At 38.4% G+C, this 18,751-nt stretch overlaps 1 protein-coding gene across 1 annotated transcript in view; it reads left to right on the top strand.

The window, feature by feature from the left end:
• The window catches only part of sorcs3b (sortilin related VPS10 domain containing receptor 3b), a 79,593-nt gene extending 62,198 nt beyond the window's left edge, over positions 1–17,395 (top strand). The window contains exons 19-27 of the mRNA XM_041789604.1: positions 2,589–2,775; positions 3,074–3,207; positions 3,572–3,695; positions 4,007–4,119; positions 4,444–4,578; positions 7,334–7,433; positions 8,339–8,444; positions 9,674–9,834; positions 16,557–17,395. Coding sequence (XP_041645538.1) covers positions 2,589–2,775; positions 3,074–3,207; positions 3,572–3,695; positions 4,007–4,119; positions 4,444–4,578; positions 7,334–7,433; positions 8,339–8,444; positions 9,674–9,834; positions 16,557–16,621 — 1,125 coding nt within the window. The 3' untranslated portion in view covers positions 16,622–17,395. The remainder of the gene's footprint in view (positions 1–2,588; positions 2,776–3,073; positions 3,208–3,571; positions 3,696–4,006; positions 4,120–4,443; positions 4,579–7,333; positions 7,434–8,338; positions 8,445–9,673; positions 9,835–16,556) is intronic.
• Positions 17,396–18,751: the final 1,356 nt, after the last annotated feature.

The following is an 18,751-nucleotide window of genomic DNA, read 5'->3' as shown; positions in this document are numbered from 1 at the left end:
TGCCCTTTCAGAATAATAATAAATTAAACAATAGAAATACTACAGAAACATCTGCTTATGCTTCTCCTGCTCTGTCTGTCGGCCTGATTGAATATCTTGGAATGTTTCTGTGCGGAAATTCAAAACATCTCAATCACACAGTGTGCATGCCCTGCGTAATGGAGGCATTGTTTTATTGTGCAGACAAATAGCTAAAGTAAATGCACATAAAATTACATCACATACCAAAAACTTTCTCTTCATAACCCATAAATAGGCCAGCTTATCTGTAAACTGTTTTCTATGAGCTGATTTATTTAAAGGTGTCCAATATTGCAGTACACAACTCTGAGGTTTGATTTTGTACTTCAGTGCATTTCAAACTTGCCACTACTTTCATCTTAGGAAACAAGTGACTTAAGTAAAAAAAAAAGGAGAAGCAAGAGGTAAAGAAGGAACTAATGCTGGTTTAATACCTGTTTTCATTTGGTGTTAAATTTCACCACTTCTACTGTCTGCACTGAATTCTTGAATATTTCCTCCTTTACATACATGTAAATGGGACTGGGTTCTCTTTGCTCAGCTTGCAGTTTGTGTGCAGTTATTGTGGATTTCTCCTTTACACATGCTCTGTGGATCAGAGGCCATCTTTTTGCCATTTGCACAGCTAAAAACACACAAAAAGCCACTGTAGTGACTATTCTTTAGTGGATCTACCCCAAAGAATCACCAAAGTCAGAAGAGCAGGGGACAGGGGTGGTGTATTGGGATTAACACTGCTTACAAATGGATATATCCCATCACATCACATTTTTTAAACCGGAAATGTGATCATGTTAGATTAAGGTTAGGCGATGCAGTTGTCAACTAATTTATGCTCTGTGATAGATGAATGTCAGACTTTTTTCAACTTTAGTTTAAAAATATGGCTTTATATCAGTAGGAAGTAAGAAATCTTGAAAATCTGTTTTGGATGATTGGCACTGATAGCTGAGTAGTTAGGTCATGCCCCCCGGCCTCCAGCTCCTTTCCTGTATGTCTCATTCCCAATCATTCCTCATCCCTCTTTCCAACTCTATCTTCTGTCCTCCTTTCTAAAAATAAAGGCATAAAAAGCCCCAAAATACATCTTAAAAACTAGAAAAGCACTCGGAGAGCGCAGACATCCGCCATTAGCCCTATCTCCCAATAGTACAGAATCCTTTAAAAAAATCCTGAAACCAGACAGTGATCCGGATCACTCCCAAAATCTAATCAGTTCTTCCTTAAGCCATTTCTGACATTTCCTGAAAATTTCATTAAAATTTGTCCTTAACTTTTTGAGTTATGTTGCTAACAAACTAACAAACTCACAAACTAACACACAAACAAACCCTTTCAATCACATAACCTCCTTGGCGGAGGTAAAGATGTATATGTTTTTTTTTATTTTACTGTCAGCATGAACTGGCACTGAAACCTTGAGATGATCACTTTCATCCCAAGACCAACTACAGAACTTCCTATAATCTGATTTTTTTCTTAGATTTAAAGCAATAAAATCAAACTTTTTCAACCAAAAGACAGTCGTTTCAAAGTCAACCCAATAGTACAATAACTTACTACTGAGAGAACTGCATCTATCATATTTCCACAGAGAGCTGAAGATGCCAGCTTTTAGAACAGTGTAACTTTGGCAGCATGGTTGCCTCCGGTGTCATCGTTGCTTCATGCTTAGCAGCTTTACTGGATGCAGAAAATCATCCATCAGTTTTGTCTCAGGCTTCTATATAAATAAGTCCATCTTTTGCAAAAATGCATTTGCACTCAGAGATGTTTAGTGGATGCTAAAGCATACCAAACCAAATTCCTACATACTGTTACTTTAACATGTCTTTCTGATTTCTGCCTCACTTATATATAATGGGAATATAATCTGTGATTAGTCTATCAGTCAAAATTGTCTTTAACTCTGAGTAGTACTTTGATCTTTCATTTGTGGACATGTCTCCCTAGGATTACTTAAAGGATGATCTCTGTGAAACACTATAGACAGGGTGCCATATGGATGGATAGGACACTCTCCCTTTTAAGACAAGTTATAATGGATTCTTTAAAATTATGCTGAAACGTTGTTAGTAACTTAAATGAATCATTATCGATCTTTGTAGCAAGTTTTGCAGCAGCGAAAATGTAATCGATCAGCTACTTAGAAGCATTTGTGAATGAAACAAAAACTATCTGCATGGCTTGATGCCTCAAGGGTTTTCTGAGACCATGTTTTCCTCTTTTAATAAGTGTGAATAAGAGGAATATGTTGATTTGTTTGTGATGATTTTATCAGTAGAGAGATCAACAGATTATAAACACATCCTTCTTGCTCTATGAGCCTTTCATGACCTGTCTTGCCTCCTTTGCTCTCCTTTTACTTTTCCTCTCCTTCTCTCTGTTGAATTTCTGTCTCCTTTCATTCATATTCACCAACAAAATGCTTGTGACACCTTTTAAAGGACATCTCAACCTGAGCACTCTAGCAGTGGCCTGTGCTTACGTCACTTGTATTTTTTGTAATTGAAGTATCCTGACTTAAGCCGCAATGACAGGGGCCATGTTTTCCGACGTGTCCCCAGGGAGACTCGCTGAGGACCAGTATCCAGCTAGACTTTGGGGATGGCATCAAGATCACATACTCTAACCTGAGCAGGACCGATGATGGCATAAGGCACATCTACAGAGCAACTGGGATTTACCGAGTGACAGCCACAGCTGAAAACAGCCAGGGATCTGACAGGAGCACACTGTTTTTACACATCACCAGTATGTGAATAAGAAATGCCATTACTCATCCTGCAGCAGCTCTTATTGCATGAACCTCTTTTCTTTCATGGATAGTCACGTCCCTACTCCACTAAATTTCATTTTAGTCATGCTTGTGTTACCTTTATGCCTTTTAGCCTTGGAAAATGCAAAAAAACACACCTGGAGCTAAATCTACACCATCTGTGATTACAATGATACTCTGTTTGTTTTATATATGCGTGTGGGTGCATTTATATGTATACACACGTTTGCATATATGCATGGATGTGTTACAGTGCATGTGTTGTCGCCTCAGGTCCAGTGGAGCGTGTTTATCTCTCCGCTCCTATCGTGGCCATCAGGGGGAAGGAGGCTAATCTGACTGCAGTAGTTTGGCCAAGCCACACCAGAATATTGACCTTCTTCTGGTGGTTTGACAACAGCTCCGAGGTAAGAAGCTTTCTCCACCCACTCCCACTGTTGTTCCTCATGCACATAAACTGTTTTGGTCCTGTTTCCTGCAGTCTTTTCTCCCACTCTTCTCCTTCATGTCCTTGCGTTGCTGAAGTGTAAATCCTCAGCGCTTTCACACAAATCATGTAAAATGTGACTGCACGTGACTGCCCAGTGTCTTTCCAGGGGGATCCAGCTAGTAGGGCTGGTCATATTTATTTATCATGTTGATTGTGTTCACTGCAGCACCACCTCATTATACAGCATGTCAAGGGCTGCATGCACACAGTATTCTATAACTGGCTGAGAGGACGCAAGTTTTTCTGTGAAATTATTTGTGTTTTTCCCTTTTGAAATCCAGCCCATTATAACCTTGGAGGGAAGCATCTCGTACACGTTTCAGAAAGAAGGAAAAAACAAGGTCACGGTCCAGGTTGCTTGTGGGAGCACAATCATACAGGATTCAAAAGTTATAACAGTTAAAGGTGAGTGGGGGAGACAGTCTTCAAAGCACTTTAATTGGAACCATGCACGTTACATGAATATGCAATACACCATCTCAGGGAAAGTATGATGCCTCTCGGTCCACTCTGCAAGCAGCACTGTGTTGATGTCGATGTGGACTTATCTAATGAATAAAATGTCACGGTAGGCAAACACGAAATCTCGAAGAGCAATTAACTTCAAGGCGTATGTTGCCAAATGAAAAAAGACAAAACTACACATCTGATTAATCAGAAACCAAACCAGAAGTAGCACTCATACTCTAACAGGCTTCACTTTTCTGTTTTTCCAGAGTTCTTCAGGTCTCTGCTGTTATCGTTCTCGCCGGCTCTTGACGAGCACAATCCTGACATCCCTGAGTGGAGGGAGGACATAGGGCGTGTGGTACGGACAGCTCTGTCACAGGTACATCAAGTCTCTATTGCTCTGAGATCTTTCCTGAAACCATCAGCACCCTGTGGCTCTCAGTGTCATTACTATTTTATACCTGTGCAGAAGTCATCCTGCACTCATGTTTTATGGTCCATGTGAGAAATGTTGTCTTCTCTCAGTTCGTCTGTAACCAGACACCTAGTCTGGTGTGAATTTAATTGAAATTGGTGTCAAAATGTTTGACGTGGGACAAAGTCAGTTTGGAAGTTGTGACTTTATTGTCAAAAGTTTTGGATTAAAGGTCCAAACTCTGAACCGTTACCGTAGCGGAGGTTACAACAGCATCTTGTGTTTTAGGTGTCTGGGGTCTCTGAAGACCAGCTGTTGGTGTCGTTGTACCCAGGTCTTCCAAGCACAGCAGAGCTCTTTATCCTCCCTGATGAACATACATCAAGTGAGCACAAAAGGAGCAACGAGGAGGCTCTAGAAACGGTAAGTGAAGTTATCCTGAAATTAGGGGTGTGACAAAACACTTAGCTTACAAGATAAAATGAGATTTGAGGTTCAGCGCTGATTCAAACAGGTCACGTGGGAAATATCCAGTTCAAGTGCACTACCTCATGGGAGCTTCTGCTCTGCCTTTGAGCAGCTTGTTAATCTTCGACATTTTCACCCTAATAAGAATTCCTGTCATGTTTTAGTTTTGTGAGATCTCCACTAGTAATACTTGGCAAGTTGTCATATGAATTATACAAAATATTGTTTGACTTCCTGTCGAGAGATTGCTGCCAAAAAATGCTGAGCAGACAGTTCAGTGGCTTAAATAGCCATGCCATGATATTAAAGGCATTTTCATCTTTAAAACAGAGCCTTGATATGTTTTTCTAGCATGTTGACTCGTCAGAGTTTGCATGTTCTCCCTGTGCATGCCTTGGTTTTCTCTGGGTACTACAGTGTCCTCCCACCACCTACGATATGCTTGTTAGGTAAATTTGTGACTTTAAATTGGCCATAGGTGTGAGTGTGAGCATTATTTGCCTCTATATGTCAGTTTCTACTGCTGACTGGTCCAGGGTAAACCCTGCCTCTTACCTATTGACAGCTGGATTTGGCTCCAGGCCCCCTGTGACCCCGTGTAGAAAATGGACGGATGGATAAATTTTGATCTGGTTCATATGCTTTTATGTTGTAGCTGCCCATTTATATTTTTAACTTGTTTTATCTATTCTATGCAAACTTAAAAAATGACACGATTGTTTTAATGATGTGGTAAATGCAGCATTATTCTTTTTCTCTTTTTAAATACTAAAGCCCAGTTCAGACCAAAGATTAATGATGAGACAAGTTGTAACTTGTAACTACTTGGGCTACCCAGTAGAGCTCTGAGAGCCTGTCAGCTCACACCACTGCAACTGGAGGAGCCTAAATGTCTTTTCTGTAGCAAGGACTCTCTGTGCTCCAGTTCCAACATTTAATTCCTGTCTTTTACCTTCATATAACCTGTAGCTATGATATGAATGACCCATGGTCAAAGTGACTTACTCGCTAGGGTTTCAATCTGCTTTTTAAAAAAGCAAAAACATAAAACAATGAGAGGATCAAGCTTTGGTAGCTGTCTGTGGGAGCTTTAACAGAATACTCAGGGTCAGGAAATACGCCATGAGCTTGAGGCTGGAGATATCCCATCTTTTTCAATTTCTCACAGTTATTCCTAGAGCAGTTTTCTTGTTTGGAGGAATAAGTGCTGCCTCTAATAGCAAATAAAAATTGACTTCTGGTTGACAGCATTGTGCTTCTTGGTGACAGGGAAGCCGCAACTATTGAAAAACATGTACCTTAAGCTTCACTGTAAAATAACAGTAATCAACCTCCAGCAGGTTTGCTTATATGTTACTGTAAAATTAACAGGTCTTTACCTTCACTAAAAATTTAAGTATTGTACTGTTAATGAAAAAACAGTATGAGCTGTTTTTTTTAAATTACCTTTGCAGTATCTTAAAGTTAACTGATTTGTCTTAAATGCTACTTTGTATGTTCGTTCTTGTTTGTCTTACATGCATTTAATATATTTTCTTCCTACATAAATACACAGCAATTTATCATTTTAATTTCTTAAACAGTACAAAGAATTTTTCATACTTAAAAAAAAGATGACCAATTTGCTATAAACAACTGTGGCAAAGTAGTGTGTCTTATGGCAACCATGGAGCAAAAAGACAGATGCAGAGATAGAATCAACCTGAACTAAAGGTCTGCACTCTGCACTGTAGACCATGCCCCACCACAGTCAAGAAGTGACCAACTTAGTAGATAACTTCACTTATGGTGCAGAAGTAATTCACCAGAAACATGAGCAAAGAAATCCCAGCAAAGATCACTGCACAAGAGGCAACCTACAAACACATCATGAAAACATCTAAATGCATCTAAACATTTTGCACAAGGGCATGATGGGAAAACTCCACCTCCAGATTTAAAATGGAAGTGGACAGAGATTAATTGATTCTCTTTTTTACATTACTGATTGTTTTGCAAGGAAAAGGGAGGCAGATAACCTGACATGCCAGATGGATTTGTTTCACACATCCATCTGGAAAAGCTTCAATAGGAGATGTTTGAGAAAAGACAGAGGCTTTGAAAAAAACTCGGAGTATGATTGGGTGAACGTTCTGTCTGTCACATCTCTACGGGCCAATCAGAGCAACAAAACACGTGACGTAGCTGCTATCAAGCTGCGCGTGTGCAGCTACTGAAGAATAACACGAAACATGACGACTTTAGACATGTAAGTACTCGACTTTTGTTGTTTTTGAAAAGAAAACAACTCACTGCTGTTCTTTGTTCTTCTTTTAGCAAAGAAATATTGTCAAGTTCTAAAAAAAACTGGCGCTTTAGCAGCATGACTGTTAAACCCATGACTTGCATTCTAAAACCAGCTGTGGGTGACTTGACAAACTGAATCTCTGGTAACACTGACAACTGGACTGATTTAAGCAGTAATGGCTCAGTTGGCAGCTTGCTGCAGCTTTCCCCTGCAACTTCTAAATCAGTCTTTTTGGGTCACATATCTTTGGTCTGAACTGGGTTTCAGAGAATAGGCGAGTGCTTACTGTGTTAAGCTCTAGATTAATATACTGTGGGTAGAGTTTGGAAAAGAAAATACACAAGAAAATAAATGAACTGTCTTAAAAGATTCATTTTTATAAATGAAGAATAACTCTGTGTTTTTGTTACTTTCTTAAAACAGATATCCAACATTTTTGTCACTGCCCTGAACCAAGGCCTGATCCAGTTTGAGTTGAAAGCAGATATTCGCATCATTGTGTACATGACTCAGCAAACTTTGGGTGAGTTTGTTTGAAACCATGGCTTATTGTTTTCACGCCCACCAATGTTATAACTTTCAAAACATTTTACAAGGGTGTAAAAGCAGAAAGTTTGGAGAGATGTTAGTCTTAAGTTATGCCATTTCAGTAAAGTTTGTCTACATAACAATGGTAAATTTGTTCTGCCTTCTGATGTGCAAAAGATAAGCAGCGTGTGTTTATTGGGACAGCTTGACATTGAGTTCTTCTCTAATGCAAGAAGACAAAGGCAAGAGTATTCCCTGAGTGAGATTTGTGTGATAAAGGATATCACAGGATTTAAATATCTTTCACAGTGAATCAGTTCTTCACCTGAGGCTGTGAGACAGTACTTCTCTTTGAAATCATTCGATCAATGAAATGATTGACAAAGAAGTCATTTGGTATGCGCTGAGGTAATCTGCAGGGTCACCGGGTCATTAGCATATCGCAAAAACGTGTCGATCAAGCCTGCGTGGCTTTACCCTTTTCATCCAGCAGCGGATCTGTCTTCATTTGTGTCTGCATACAAAGGTCTGGGTTGCCTTTAAAATGATCCAGAAAGGTCACACACTTCATAGGCTTCCCTCTGAAGGAGAGAAAGATGGCCGACAAGGGGAGAAACTTTGAATATTGCATCTCAGCATTTAGAAAGCCATGACTATGCATAAGCTACCTGCATGACGGACCCCAGGGAGAAGCAGCAGACCTCCTAAAGGTTTCTTTTAATACCCTTAGGGGATAAGCGGCAGAGAGCAGCTCTTCAAACTGTACCTGCTGTTGTTACACGACACAGGCCAATGAAAGTAATCTCCTTGAAATAAGACACAGCTCAGAAGAGAAAAAGGCTGTTTAACACATTTATCTTTCCTGAATTGTGACCCTCATGTGATGTGTTTAACTTTCAGCACCACTTGTGGATTCAAACTCCATCCACAGTGGGTCTGCCATGCTGATGCTGCTCACTGTGGTGATTGTTGGTTTAGCCGCATTCTTCATCTACAAGTTTAAAAGGTGCGTTTACTTTGATGAAAGAATACAGTGCATGTACCAGGAATCCTCTTGATACAAGTAAAAACTGATACAGTCGAGGACAACTTAAAATGATTCACCAAGTACATATTGCAATGCTATTTTTAACCAGCAGAGGATGCTATATAATTCTGATATTTCTTGTGCAATCAGTAGCTTGTTAAAAGAAGCGTACAGATATGAATTTAGCAAGTGACCAGATAAAATGGGCTTAGCTTGTGTTTATTTGAGAGATTTTCATTATTTGTGCTAAACATATTGTTATTTGGTATTAGTTTTTCATTGGTTTTATTTGAAACAAAGTTCCGAAATGGTTTATCGCAATTTTAGTAATTGCTTTATATGAGGAAAAATATGCATTTATTTATCCAAACTTTGCAATCTGTGAAATAGCAATTAATTTTATTTGTGAAGTAAAACATTTTAAAGGGCATTTGTAATTTGATTTGAGAGAACTTACATAACAGACACATAAATGTGCCACATTTAAAAGTAACTGGTTATGCTGGTGTGTTACATACTGTGAAAAATAAATGTTACCAAAAATGAAAACTCTTACGTGTCCACTCTGCTGCCCAGAATCTGTAAATCTGCAGCCTTATAATTACAGAATCAAAGAAGTGATCAACATGCTCACAGTCTGACAATGAACTAGGCAGAGGCGTACCCTATTACACGCAGGCTGTGAAACAATAAAAGCAATTCAGCTCCAGCTTTTGATCTTTCATTTTCTGTGAGGGTTTTCTGATCCTTTACATCCAAAATTCAACTAATTAAATGAGGATAATTAGTTGATAATCCACAGAGTAATGCCATCCTCTCATCCATGCTACTAACTTACTTTGTTAATCCGCATGCACACTGACACAGCTGTATTTACCGTCCATTGGCACACAGCTACATGCCAACAGTTAGCAGAGAAACAGTGCAAATGCTTCGATGACAAAAGGTAAAGGCAAATATGGCAATAATGGATTACTTGTTACAGTATGTTACTCCTTAATAAAAAAAAAATAATCTGAGAACTTATATGGATAACTTTATCTTAGCCCCAACAGTGAAATACTCACCATGTTATGTTAGAGTAATTATATTGTATTCTGAGTGTATCGCTGGATCTCTGTTGTGTTCTCAACTCAAATTCAGAAATTCATTACTCTTCCATTAAAGTAAAACTCACCCAGCTTCTCTTGTATCTCCTTGTTAAAAAGGAAAATTCCCTGGATCCACGTTCAGACTGAGGACAGTCAGGAGAAAGATCCAGAAGTGATCAGCACAGTCGGGCAGAATGACACGATGACAAAAGTGAAGCTCAGTGAATTTCCCTCTCCGAAAGAACTCATGGAGAAGGAGCTGGAGGCCAGGAGCAGAGGTACGTCTCTCAGCAAACTTGTGTTTTACGTCGTTCACATTTTCATGTCAACAAGTTTAGAAACAAAGGATTTTACTTTATATAATCTAATGTGCATGACAGCTTTGATACAATTTTAATGCCAAGACTAAATTAAATTTGAGAAAGAAGGTGAATATCTTTGTTCTGCTTAGACACATACAGTATTTAAAGGATAACTGTCACTGTGAGAGATACTAATGAACTTTTTAATATCCTAAAAGTCATTTCTAAGCATCTGTTCAGAATAAATCTGGCTATATTTGGTCCCGACACCAAAACAATGACGTTGCTCCAATATTTTTAAATGAAGTCTCCTCTATGAAAGAGGCTGCTGTACGCTTAAGTGTACAAGTGTCATGTTTTTGCAAATTACACACCTGCTGCACAGTAACTGGCTATAAAAACGTCAGGTTAGCTTTTTGATGGCTCCGGCTGACATTCACCGTGAGATCTTCAAGATGAGAACGATTCAGTCCCTGCAGACAGCGTGGATTATTTGACAGAGGTAGTACTGCGGTGCTCCTGACACAGACATGTGGGCTGCAGGCCTTTTTTCTGGTCACTCAGCACTTTTGGCTCTTCTTCATTTCTCAGCTGTTTTCATTTTTTTTTCCAAGTCTGTGCTGTTCAGAAATAAATTTTACTCCTTTTCTCCGTTTTCTTTGGAGATGGTTCATTTACCAAAGGGCAGAGCAGAATAAGACTCTGTTATTTGGGCTTTGATTAAATAAATTTACAACCTGCTGTTTAATGATTCCATTGTGACACAGACCAGAATGTAGTGTCTGGTGTGAACACAAAGCAATCTTATATTTCTACCCTCACCATTAAATAGTAAATAATCTTATTGTAGATGAAGCTGTATTACCTATGCACTGAAATTCCCTCTAAAATACGTTTTACAAAGAATAGACATATTTCCACAGCTTGTGGGGGTCTTGTTCCAGACAGTTTGAAACATACCCCCCACCAGAGGCAAAAACATTAAACACTTTTAATTTAATTAATGTCTGGGTACAGTGATTTTATGTGATCTCATTCTAGTCTAATGGCTTTAGAAGCTTCAGGAACAAGTCTGATAGCCAATGATACTTTGAATAGAGCAGATGGGGCTCTGAAATGAAAACCACAGGCAGAATTCATAAAGATTGAAACATTAAAGAACATTCCAAGCAGATTTAGACTTGGGCTGTTTAAATATACTGGTATTGACAATTGCCATCTTTTTTAAAAAATAAATGTTTGATAGGGTTAAAAATAAGCTATAGCCATACAGTTATACCAGGTAACTAATAGGTAACTAAGGAGTTCTTTACCCTCTTTTCACTCAAAAAACAACACAAGGAAGTAAAAGAAAAAGCAGTTGCAGGAAAAGACGACTCAATAACCTGCTAGTCCACAGTGTACGGCTACTACTGTGGCCCAGTTGAAAGGAGACAGTTTCACAGTTTGGTCATTTATAGTGAAAGACAGCACTTTCTTGGGCACTCCTGCTGTGTAATTAAGGTTACAGACTCTCTCTCCACCTCTCCATTGCTTGTGTCTGGAGCATTTTCCAAAAAAATTGACAAACACTAAAGTAGATCAGTTTGACTGTTAGTGTTCTTTAACCAGTTTTTAATGTGATAATATCATTAATGGGACTTCTTTTGGCCATGATAATCATGAGATGAAATTCTGATATTGTGATAGCCCTATCCTAGACAGACTGATTTCAAAATTAAGTGTAAATTAAGTCAATTCAAGTACACATTTACTGTGAATGTTTTACATGGCAGGTCACATTTGTACATGCTCTTTTAGTTGGTATTTGCACATCATTTAATATAATAATTACAGTGGCTATAAAAATATTCATCCCCTTGGATGTTTTACCCTTTCACTGATTTTATAAAATGATCATGGTCAACATAATTTGGCTTTTTGGAATTAATTTGGAATTAAAATATGTAGTGTAAATAAGTGACTGCATAAATATTCACCCCACTTTAAAGTAACTGACCTAATTCAACAGATGTCCAACCATTTGGTGGAGTAGTTTCAGAATTAATGAAATGGGGACCACCTGAGTGCAGTGAATGTGTCTCAAGTGATTGTAGTATAAAGACACCTGTGTCTCCAAGGTCTAGTCAATGGTTAATCAATATTCCTGGCTACCGTTAAACCATGAAGACAAAAGAACACTCCAAGCAACTCAGAGAAAGTGTTATTGAAATGTACAAGTCAGGTGATGGATACAAGAATAATCAAGTATCAAGAAAGCACTGAACATCCCTGTAGAAATCTGTTTTCACTTTGGCATGAAAGAGGTTTTTTTGGTGTTATTTTTATTCAACAAAAGGGTAAAACATCCAAAGGGGTGAATACTTTTTATAGGCACTGTAAGCAAGCTAATATTCTGCAAGTCAGTATTTGTCATTGTGAGGGACACAGAGTGAACATTTTGTAAGGGTGCTGTTTTCATAGCTGTAATTCTCTTACAGACATTAGTCAGTCTCATACCAGACCCCCCCACCCCCACCCCCACCAAGCTCACTTTGAGGAAGAAGCAAACTTTTCCAAATGGACCTTGGTTTGATGTGAGATAAGCACTCCGAGGACTCCATATGCACTTGTCAAACCTCAAAGACGAACACTTAAGATTCTCTAGAGGGCCCATTTGGGGTAAAAGATGGCTAAACTGAGTGTGAAGAATAAGAACATTAGTAGGCTCTTTGCTTCTGTTTACAGTGATATGAAGGACTCAAATATTTAGGAGCGGCTCTCAAGTAATCACATGATTATCGCAAGATTGCTTTAATTAGACTTCCACAAAATAAGCAAATCAGAGACAAGGCTTTACCTTCATCCTCACCTATGTTTATTCCTTTAACGTCCTTACATTCAACTCAAGCATCAATCTCTGGTGCTTAGAAATGAAGCCTCCGAGGAACAGAAAAATGCCTTTCTTTAAATGGCCACTTAAAGCTGGCAGCAAAATCAATTAAATCTTAGACCCCCATATCAACCTGCCCTGAAAGCAGAAAAATATGTTGACAGCCTAGTATTAAAAGGTTAGAGTAGATACTTCCTCTGTTCCTGCAAGTTACTTGATTTTTTTTTTCATACAGCTTTCAGCTAAGTTTTTTCTAGGCTAGAGTTGTACATGATACAATTAAAGGTGTATGGCCATTTACTGCTCATTGTCTGAAAAACCCCTCCTCAGCTAATTCAAGTCTTTTTATCAAATTCTTTGGTTTCACCCTCTGGCTAAATGTAGTCGCTTCTGGCAAAAAAATAAAAAATTTAAAAAATCAATATAGCACAGCCAAAATCTACTTCTTCTTTACCAGTGATCATCAGCTGGTATCCCCAAGGCCACATAAGCCCCCCCCCCCACACACACACACAGCTTCCCATCCACTTCAAACACATCATTAAATTCAAAAATGTGAGGAGGAAAAAAAATGTTTTGGTATTTAGGGCAACTTCCTTCTAAATCCCTACAGCCATTACAACGATCCCAAAAACAACTGAGACTGAAACAGTTTGGTCAGGAATGACTTTTCTTTAAGTGTAAATAAAAATAAAAAACTTTAACTCTACAAACTGAACAGATGCATGCATTTTTATAAGAAGCCATGATAAACACACACTTACCAATCCATTCTTGATTAAATCTGATTGATTAAATCATTTTTTTGCACCAACTTTCCACTTCTGGCTCTTTGAGAGTTCAACAAAAGACCAGTTTCCTGCATATGTTTTTCCACCAATCATGACTCAGCGTATTCACACCAAATTCAGCGGACAACATGAGAGCACCAGAAATACTGCATGTAGCTCAATATCTCTGTTTTCCCCTTCTTGATAGTGGCTGCAAAAGATTAGACAGTTACATACAAACTGGAAGAAATGCAAAGTATTAACAACAATATGTTAATTAGACCAAAATATTTATTTTTATTTCTTAGAAAGTTCCACCCCCATAGTGTCTGTCAAGAAAAAAGCTGGCCCTTCCTTTGTACAAAAATAGTTGATGGCATCTGCTGTATACTGTTGATTTATTAATTCACAGTTTTACTGGTGGTCTGTGTCAGCTACAAAATAAACTAAACTATCAAAAAGAAGACTGATTTTTTCACATTGATATTTTTCAATGATTAAAGCCTCTGCCCAGGGATAGGTGTCAGAGCAGTAGATAACATAATCGCCTATTTAAACTTTTCCTGCTAAAGATTCACTATGAGTTGCATGATGGGTCTTTAAAAAACATAGACTAGGACACTCCACACAAATGTACAGGTCTTCAATTGAACAGCAGGGGATGGCTCATTCCTGAAATACAGTGGATGCTGTAACCTGCTTGTTGCAACAACAGCCATCATATATTTAAACAAGCTTCTCCAGGTAGATCATTTCAGTCCAGCTCCAACCTTTCTCAATTTGACTGCGGCATGTTTTACAGTCCATGTTGTACAAACATCCTTGTGGTTCTCTACTTCTGACGCACATCTAACTTTATGTTTCATGTTAGCTATCACTGTGAACAGAAATCTCCAGACTTGTAGTTCAGAGAACAACTTTGTAAGACCAATGCAAATGTGTTGGTGACCCTGATGAAGGCTACAAGCTAAACGCATCTGTCATGTTGTTCTCTAAACTACAAGTGCTGGAGCTTCCTGTGCCCTTCTGTACCTGATCTTCCATGCACCTTGGCAGTAGTTGTGATGGCATAACCCACTTCTGCTCTGCGATAGCTATCATTGCCACAGCTGTGTTTGCTGTGCTTCCTTCTTTGGTCAGTTTGCTCCCTGATTGGCTATTGTTCTGTTTTTTGTAGCACTCCTGTTTGGCTGTGTTAGACGTTACCCCAAACAGGATTTCTGTAAACACTGAACATATTTAAAATGTACTGGTCTTGAGTCAAAATGGCTTCATTCATCTTCAGCACAGATTGGAGAGGGATTGATAACTCTTAACTAGGGCTGTTAAACAACTAAAAACCTTATTCTCTGTTAATCTCAAAACTTTTTTATTTCATCAAGATTAATCCCCCCGTTTGTCACCATTTTCATTGAATTTTTTTTTTTGTTTTATTTGGGGTTTTATCTCTTAAATTAAGGGTAACTGACGGATACAGAGCTGCTTTTATTTTGAAAGAAAATAGGGTAGATTAAAGATTTTGGCATGTACTTAACCATGCAAAAAGGAGGTTTTTATGGACTAAAAAAGAAAAAAGGGAGCATAAAAAGGTAAATGTTTGACATCACAAGGTACAAATGATGTTTGAGTTTGCTGCTGAGCTGTCTGTGAGTTTTTAAAGTGAAAAGAAACACTGAGCCACCATGGTTACTACTTTGATATTACAGCAGGGAAACATTGTGTGCTGAAAGGAAAACAATGCATGGGATTACAAAATTAACACTCATTATGGAGCTTAATTAATCATGATTAATGCATTAATGCTGACAGCCCTACTCTTAACACCACACATCACAGGAAACTGTTCAGACAATCTTGAGAACCATCTGATAATCAGGATTTTGCTGACTTTAGTCAGCGGGGAATCAGGCTGATAATCAGCATAGTTATCTGGTAATGTGTAGCAGGCTTTAGAAATGAAATCCTTTATTCCAGCCCCTTAAAGAAATATCAAAACTAATGTTTTAAGACAAACTGAACATTTCAAATAAGAAGAAATAAATACAAACTAAATGAAAAATGCTCTATAATGATAACAGTCACGCCAATTTCTCATTTCTTAATAGTTGGACCTGCCTATTGTGACATTACTGAACAAATCTGAAAAAGACGCTCATCTCTGTTTTATACATCTATAATCCTGCCTTGAATTATAAGGTATTTCTAAGTAGTAACAACTCTGATCATTGGCTCATAATTTGAAGTTAGAGAAGAGGCCTGAAAGTGACTTTTATTTTTAGATGTTGGATAAATCCATGGCATTTCCTTGCTTCACATAAACAACTCTTTAAATTCAGCCAATGCTGACAGCCATGATGGTACACAAAAACCTATATTGAAAATGAGGAGAAATGTAAAATATTTTAGATTTCAGCTTTTTCTTTTAGTGTACAGAGCAGGAAGCTGAAGGTTTACAATTTGAAATATTCCCCACATAAGAGCAATTTTAATCAAGTGAATGATTCTTCGTCTTCAAATTTAATTCAACTTCCAACCTTCACCTTGATCCACTAACTGCCAGGTTATTAGTTTAATGAGAGAGCATTAGGTTGATGCTGCATAGTTTTAAAGAAATCACAGAATTTAAACTACTCTCATGGAGTCGATAAAAGTGGCACCTTTTAGCAAGCCAGAGTCTACACAATCTAAATGACCCCACTTATCTTATCCATCACATCTTATCAACCCTCCATCACCAGCTCTGACCTCTAACCCTGTTTCACCCCTCTTAGACTACAGGGGCTTTTCAAGCAAAATGAACTGGGAATTATTTTAGACTGAAGCATAAAAGCTTCGACAACCCATTTCATCTTAAAGAAAAAAATGAACTTATAGTTGTTTGTTTTTTTTTGTTGAAGATAGCTTTAACTTCCCAGTAAAATCAATGCTATGTAGATCATTTAAAATACAAATGATTCTAACTCAGCCTTGTTTTGCACCCTAAAAGGAAACTGGTGATGTGCAGAATAGCTCACTACCCTTTTGTTAACCCTGTTTGTGTTTTTGCATGTTTTCAGGAGGAATAGGAAGAAACATGGAGAGGATTGTTACACGGGAATTTCCAAACTGTACTAATGTCTAAGACATGCGCTCTGTCACTCAGTAAGTACAGATTGTTGTGTTACAATTGTGCTGCATTAGTTTGCTTTGTTGCCACTGTTTTTTTAATCCCACACATATAGCTGCTATTGTTCAAAGTCATGTTTTTAACTCACATGGATAGAGGACGTATCTACTTCACAATACTTGATGATGATCAGCCCACCAGGCTGGACTCCCCGGGCCTCTAGTTTAAGGGCGGCCAAATGAAAAATTGGTGACTATTTATGCGTGTCCAGTTTTCTTACAAGCGTTAAGGTTAGATAGCTAGCGCCACACTGACTATTTTAGTTTGAATACCCACCAACGTATTTTAGGAATGTTCAGAGAGAGTTTGGAAAAATAAACTGTAATTCCCTGTAAATTTTTGTTTCTTGTTCTTCTCAGTAGAAGTATTGTTTGCTTTAATCTACAAGGAGGCAGGCGCCAGCACTGCCAACATTAGCCACACTTTTAAAAACAATATGACACTGTTTACCCACTGACAATTAGACATAAAAGCTGCATTTTCACCAGGTGGTCTGGTTTGGTTCATTATAGTTTGGCATACTTTGGTACAGTAAACCCTGATCTTTTTTGCGTTTCCACAGCCAGTGTGCATCCAGCCTCTCTCATAGTGATGGAAATCGCAGCTGTATTTGGAAATCTGGTACATTTGGCTCAGCTCATTAATAAGAGTTGATGTCTTAGCTCCCAAATGGCTCTCCATTTGATTCTGTTCTTACTTTTTTAATGTCAATTAAACAACAAAAATGGACAAAAGGAAAAAAGCTTTCAAACAGAAGCCGGCTGCTGACGCCCACAATAAGGAGCTAGCTCTTAAACTGGCTCATTTGTGAACAACACGTCAGTACAGCTGATGAGTTCAGTTACCAAACAGTACACCCAGTTTCCTTTACAAGCATATTTATAAGTAATGAGGGAAATGCTGTTGATATGGCCCATTTTGTGTTATCCAATATTGCTGCTGTGACACAAGAAGTGACAATTGTATGGACAAACTATCTGCAGTGAGTCTATCTCCACTCTTTAAAGTCAATTAGGTACATTTTGTACCCCAACAGGATGGTGCCAATAAACCACGATGGTACAAATCAGAAGGGAAGTACAATATTATCGGTATGATATCAGTATCAGCAGATATGAACATTTCTGCTGTAGTTGGAAATGAAATTTTGGCCAGAAATCAGCTGTAAATATTGGCCTTATAAACAAATAGGTCAGTGAAGTTTTAGGCTGGACCAACAGACCTACATCAGCAAAGGTCTTTTTCTTTATTCATCATCATTTCTTTCTTACACTTAGAAGTTTTTTTCAAAAGGAACCCTGCATTATCAGACTAGTTAGGACAGGTTTTTGTATCTCTCATATGTACATTGAACAAAATCTCACTAGATATCTGCATTTTGAGTAAATTTGAGTTTATAAACTCACCAGGACGCCGCCATGTTTTGGTCCGTGCTGGCGGTGTGATGTCACAGTTCCGCAGCGCTTCCTATGAGCGCTCCTCTCCGTTCCTATGCAGCAACCGCTGCTTCAGACAGTTTTTCTGCTTGCAGCTGTTGCTGCCATAACAGCTTTCATACCAGACATGAATTTGCTGCATGTTAGTTTTGTCTCCCTGCTGTCAAAGGTCTGTCATTCCTCCTGTGTTACCTCAATAAAACTCCCTACAAGTGACTAGACTCAGTGTATGGTTGAAGCATGCTGGGAGCTTTTCAAAGTAAAAGCATTATGTACATACAAAGGGAGTCTCTCCAAAGAAATGGACAGAAGTGCTTTCGTACTGTGTTTACCTTTACCTGAACCGTGTGGAAACAGAAAGCTTCATAAAGAGTAGAAGTTCGGGGAACTACTTTATTAAACGCACACATTTTAGCTGGTGGCCTTCATCTGGTTCATCAAGAAATGGATTTCAAACATTCTGCAGATGTGGACATAAATATTTACTACAAGAAGGTAAATATGGCTCTGTATTTATCATTTTCCTGTCCAGACGGACAGATAACCATTCATGGTGCAAATAAAATACAGAAGAAACCTCAAATTTTAAAATTCTCTGTGTGTGAGGCGTGCAGCCTCTCTGAGATGCAGCCCTAACACTGGCTGCCAG

This window comes from Cheilinus undulatus, linkage group 6, assembly GCF_018320785.1.
Source record: "Cheilinus undulatus linkage group 6, ASM1832078v1, whole genome shotgun sequence".
Classification (NCBI taxonomy): domain Eukaryota; kingdom Metazoa; phylum Chordata; class Actinopteri; order Labriformes; family Labridae; genus Cheilinus; species Cheilinus undulatus.
This window is presented reverse-complemented; position numbering and strand designations above follow the sequence as displayed.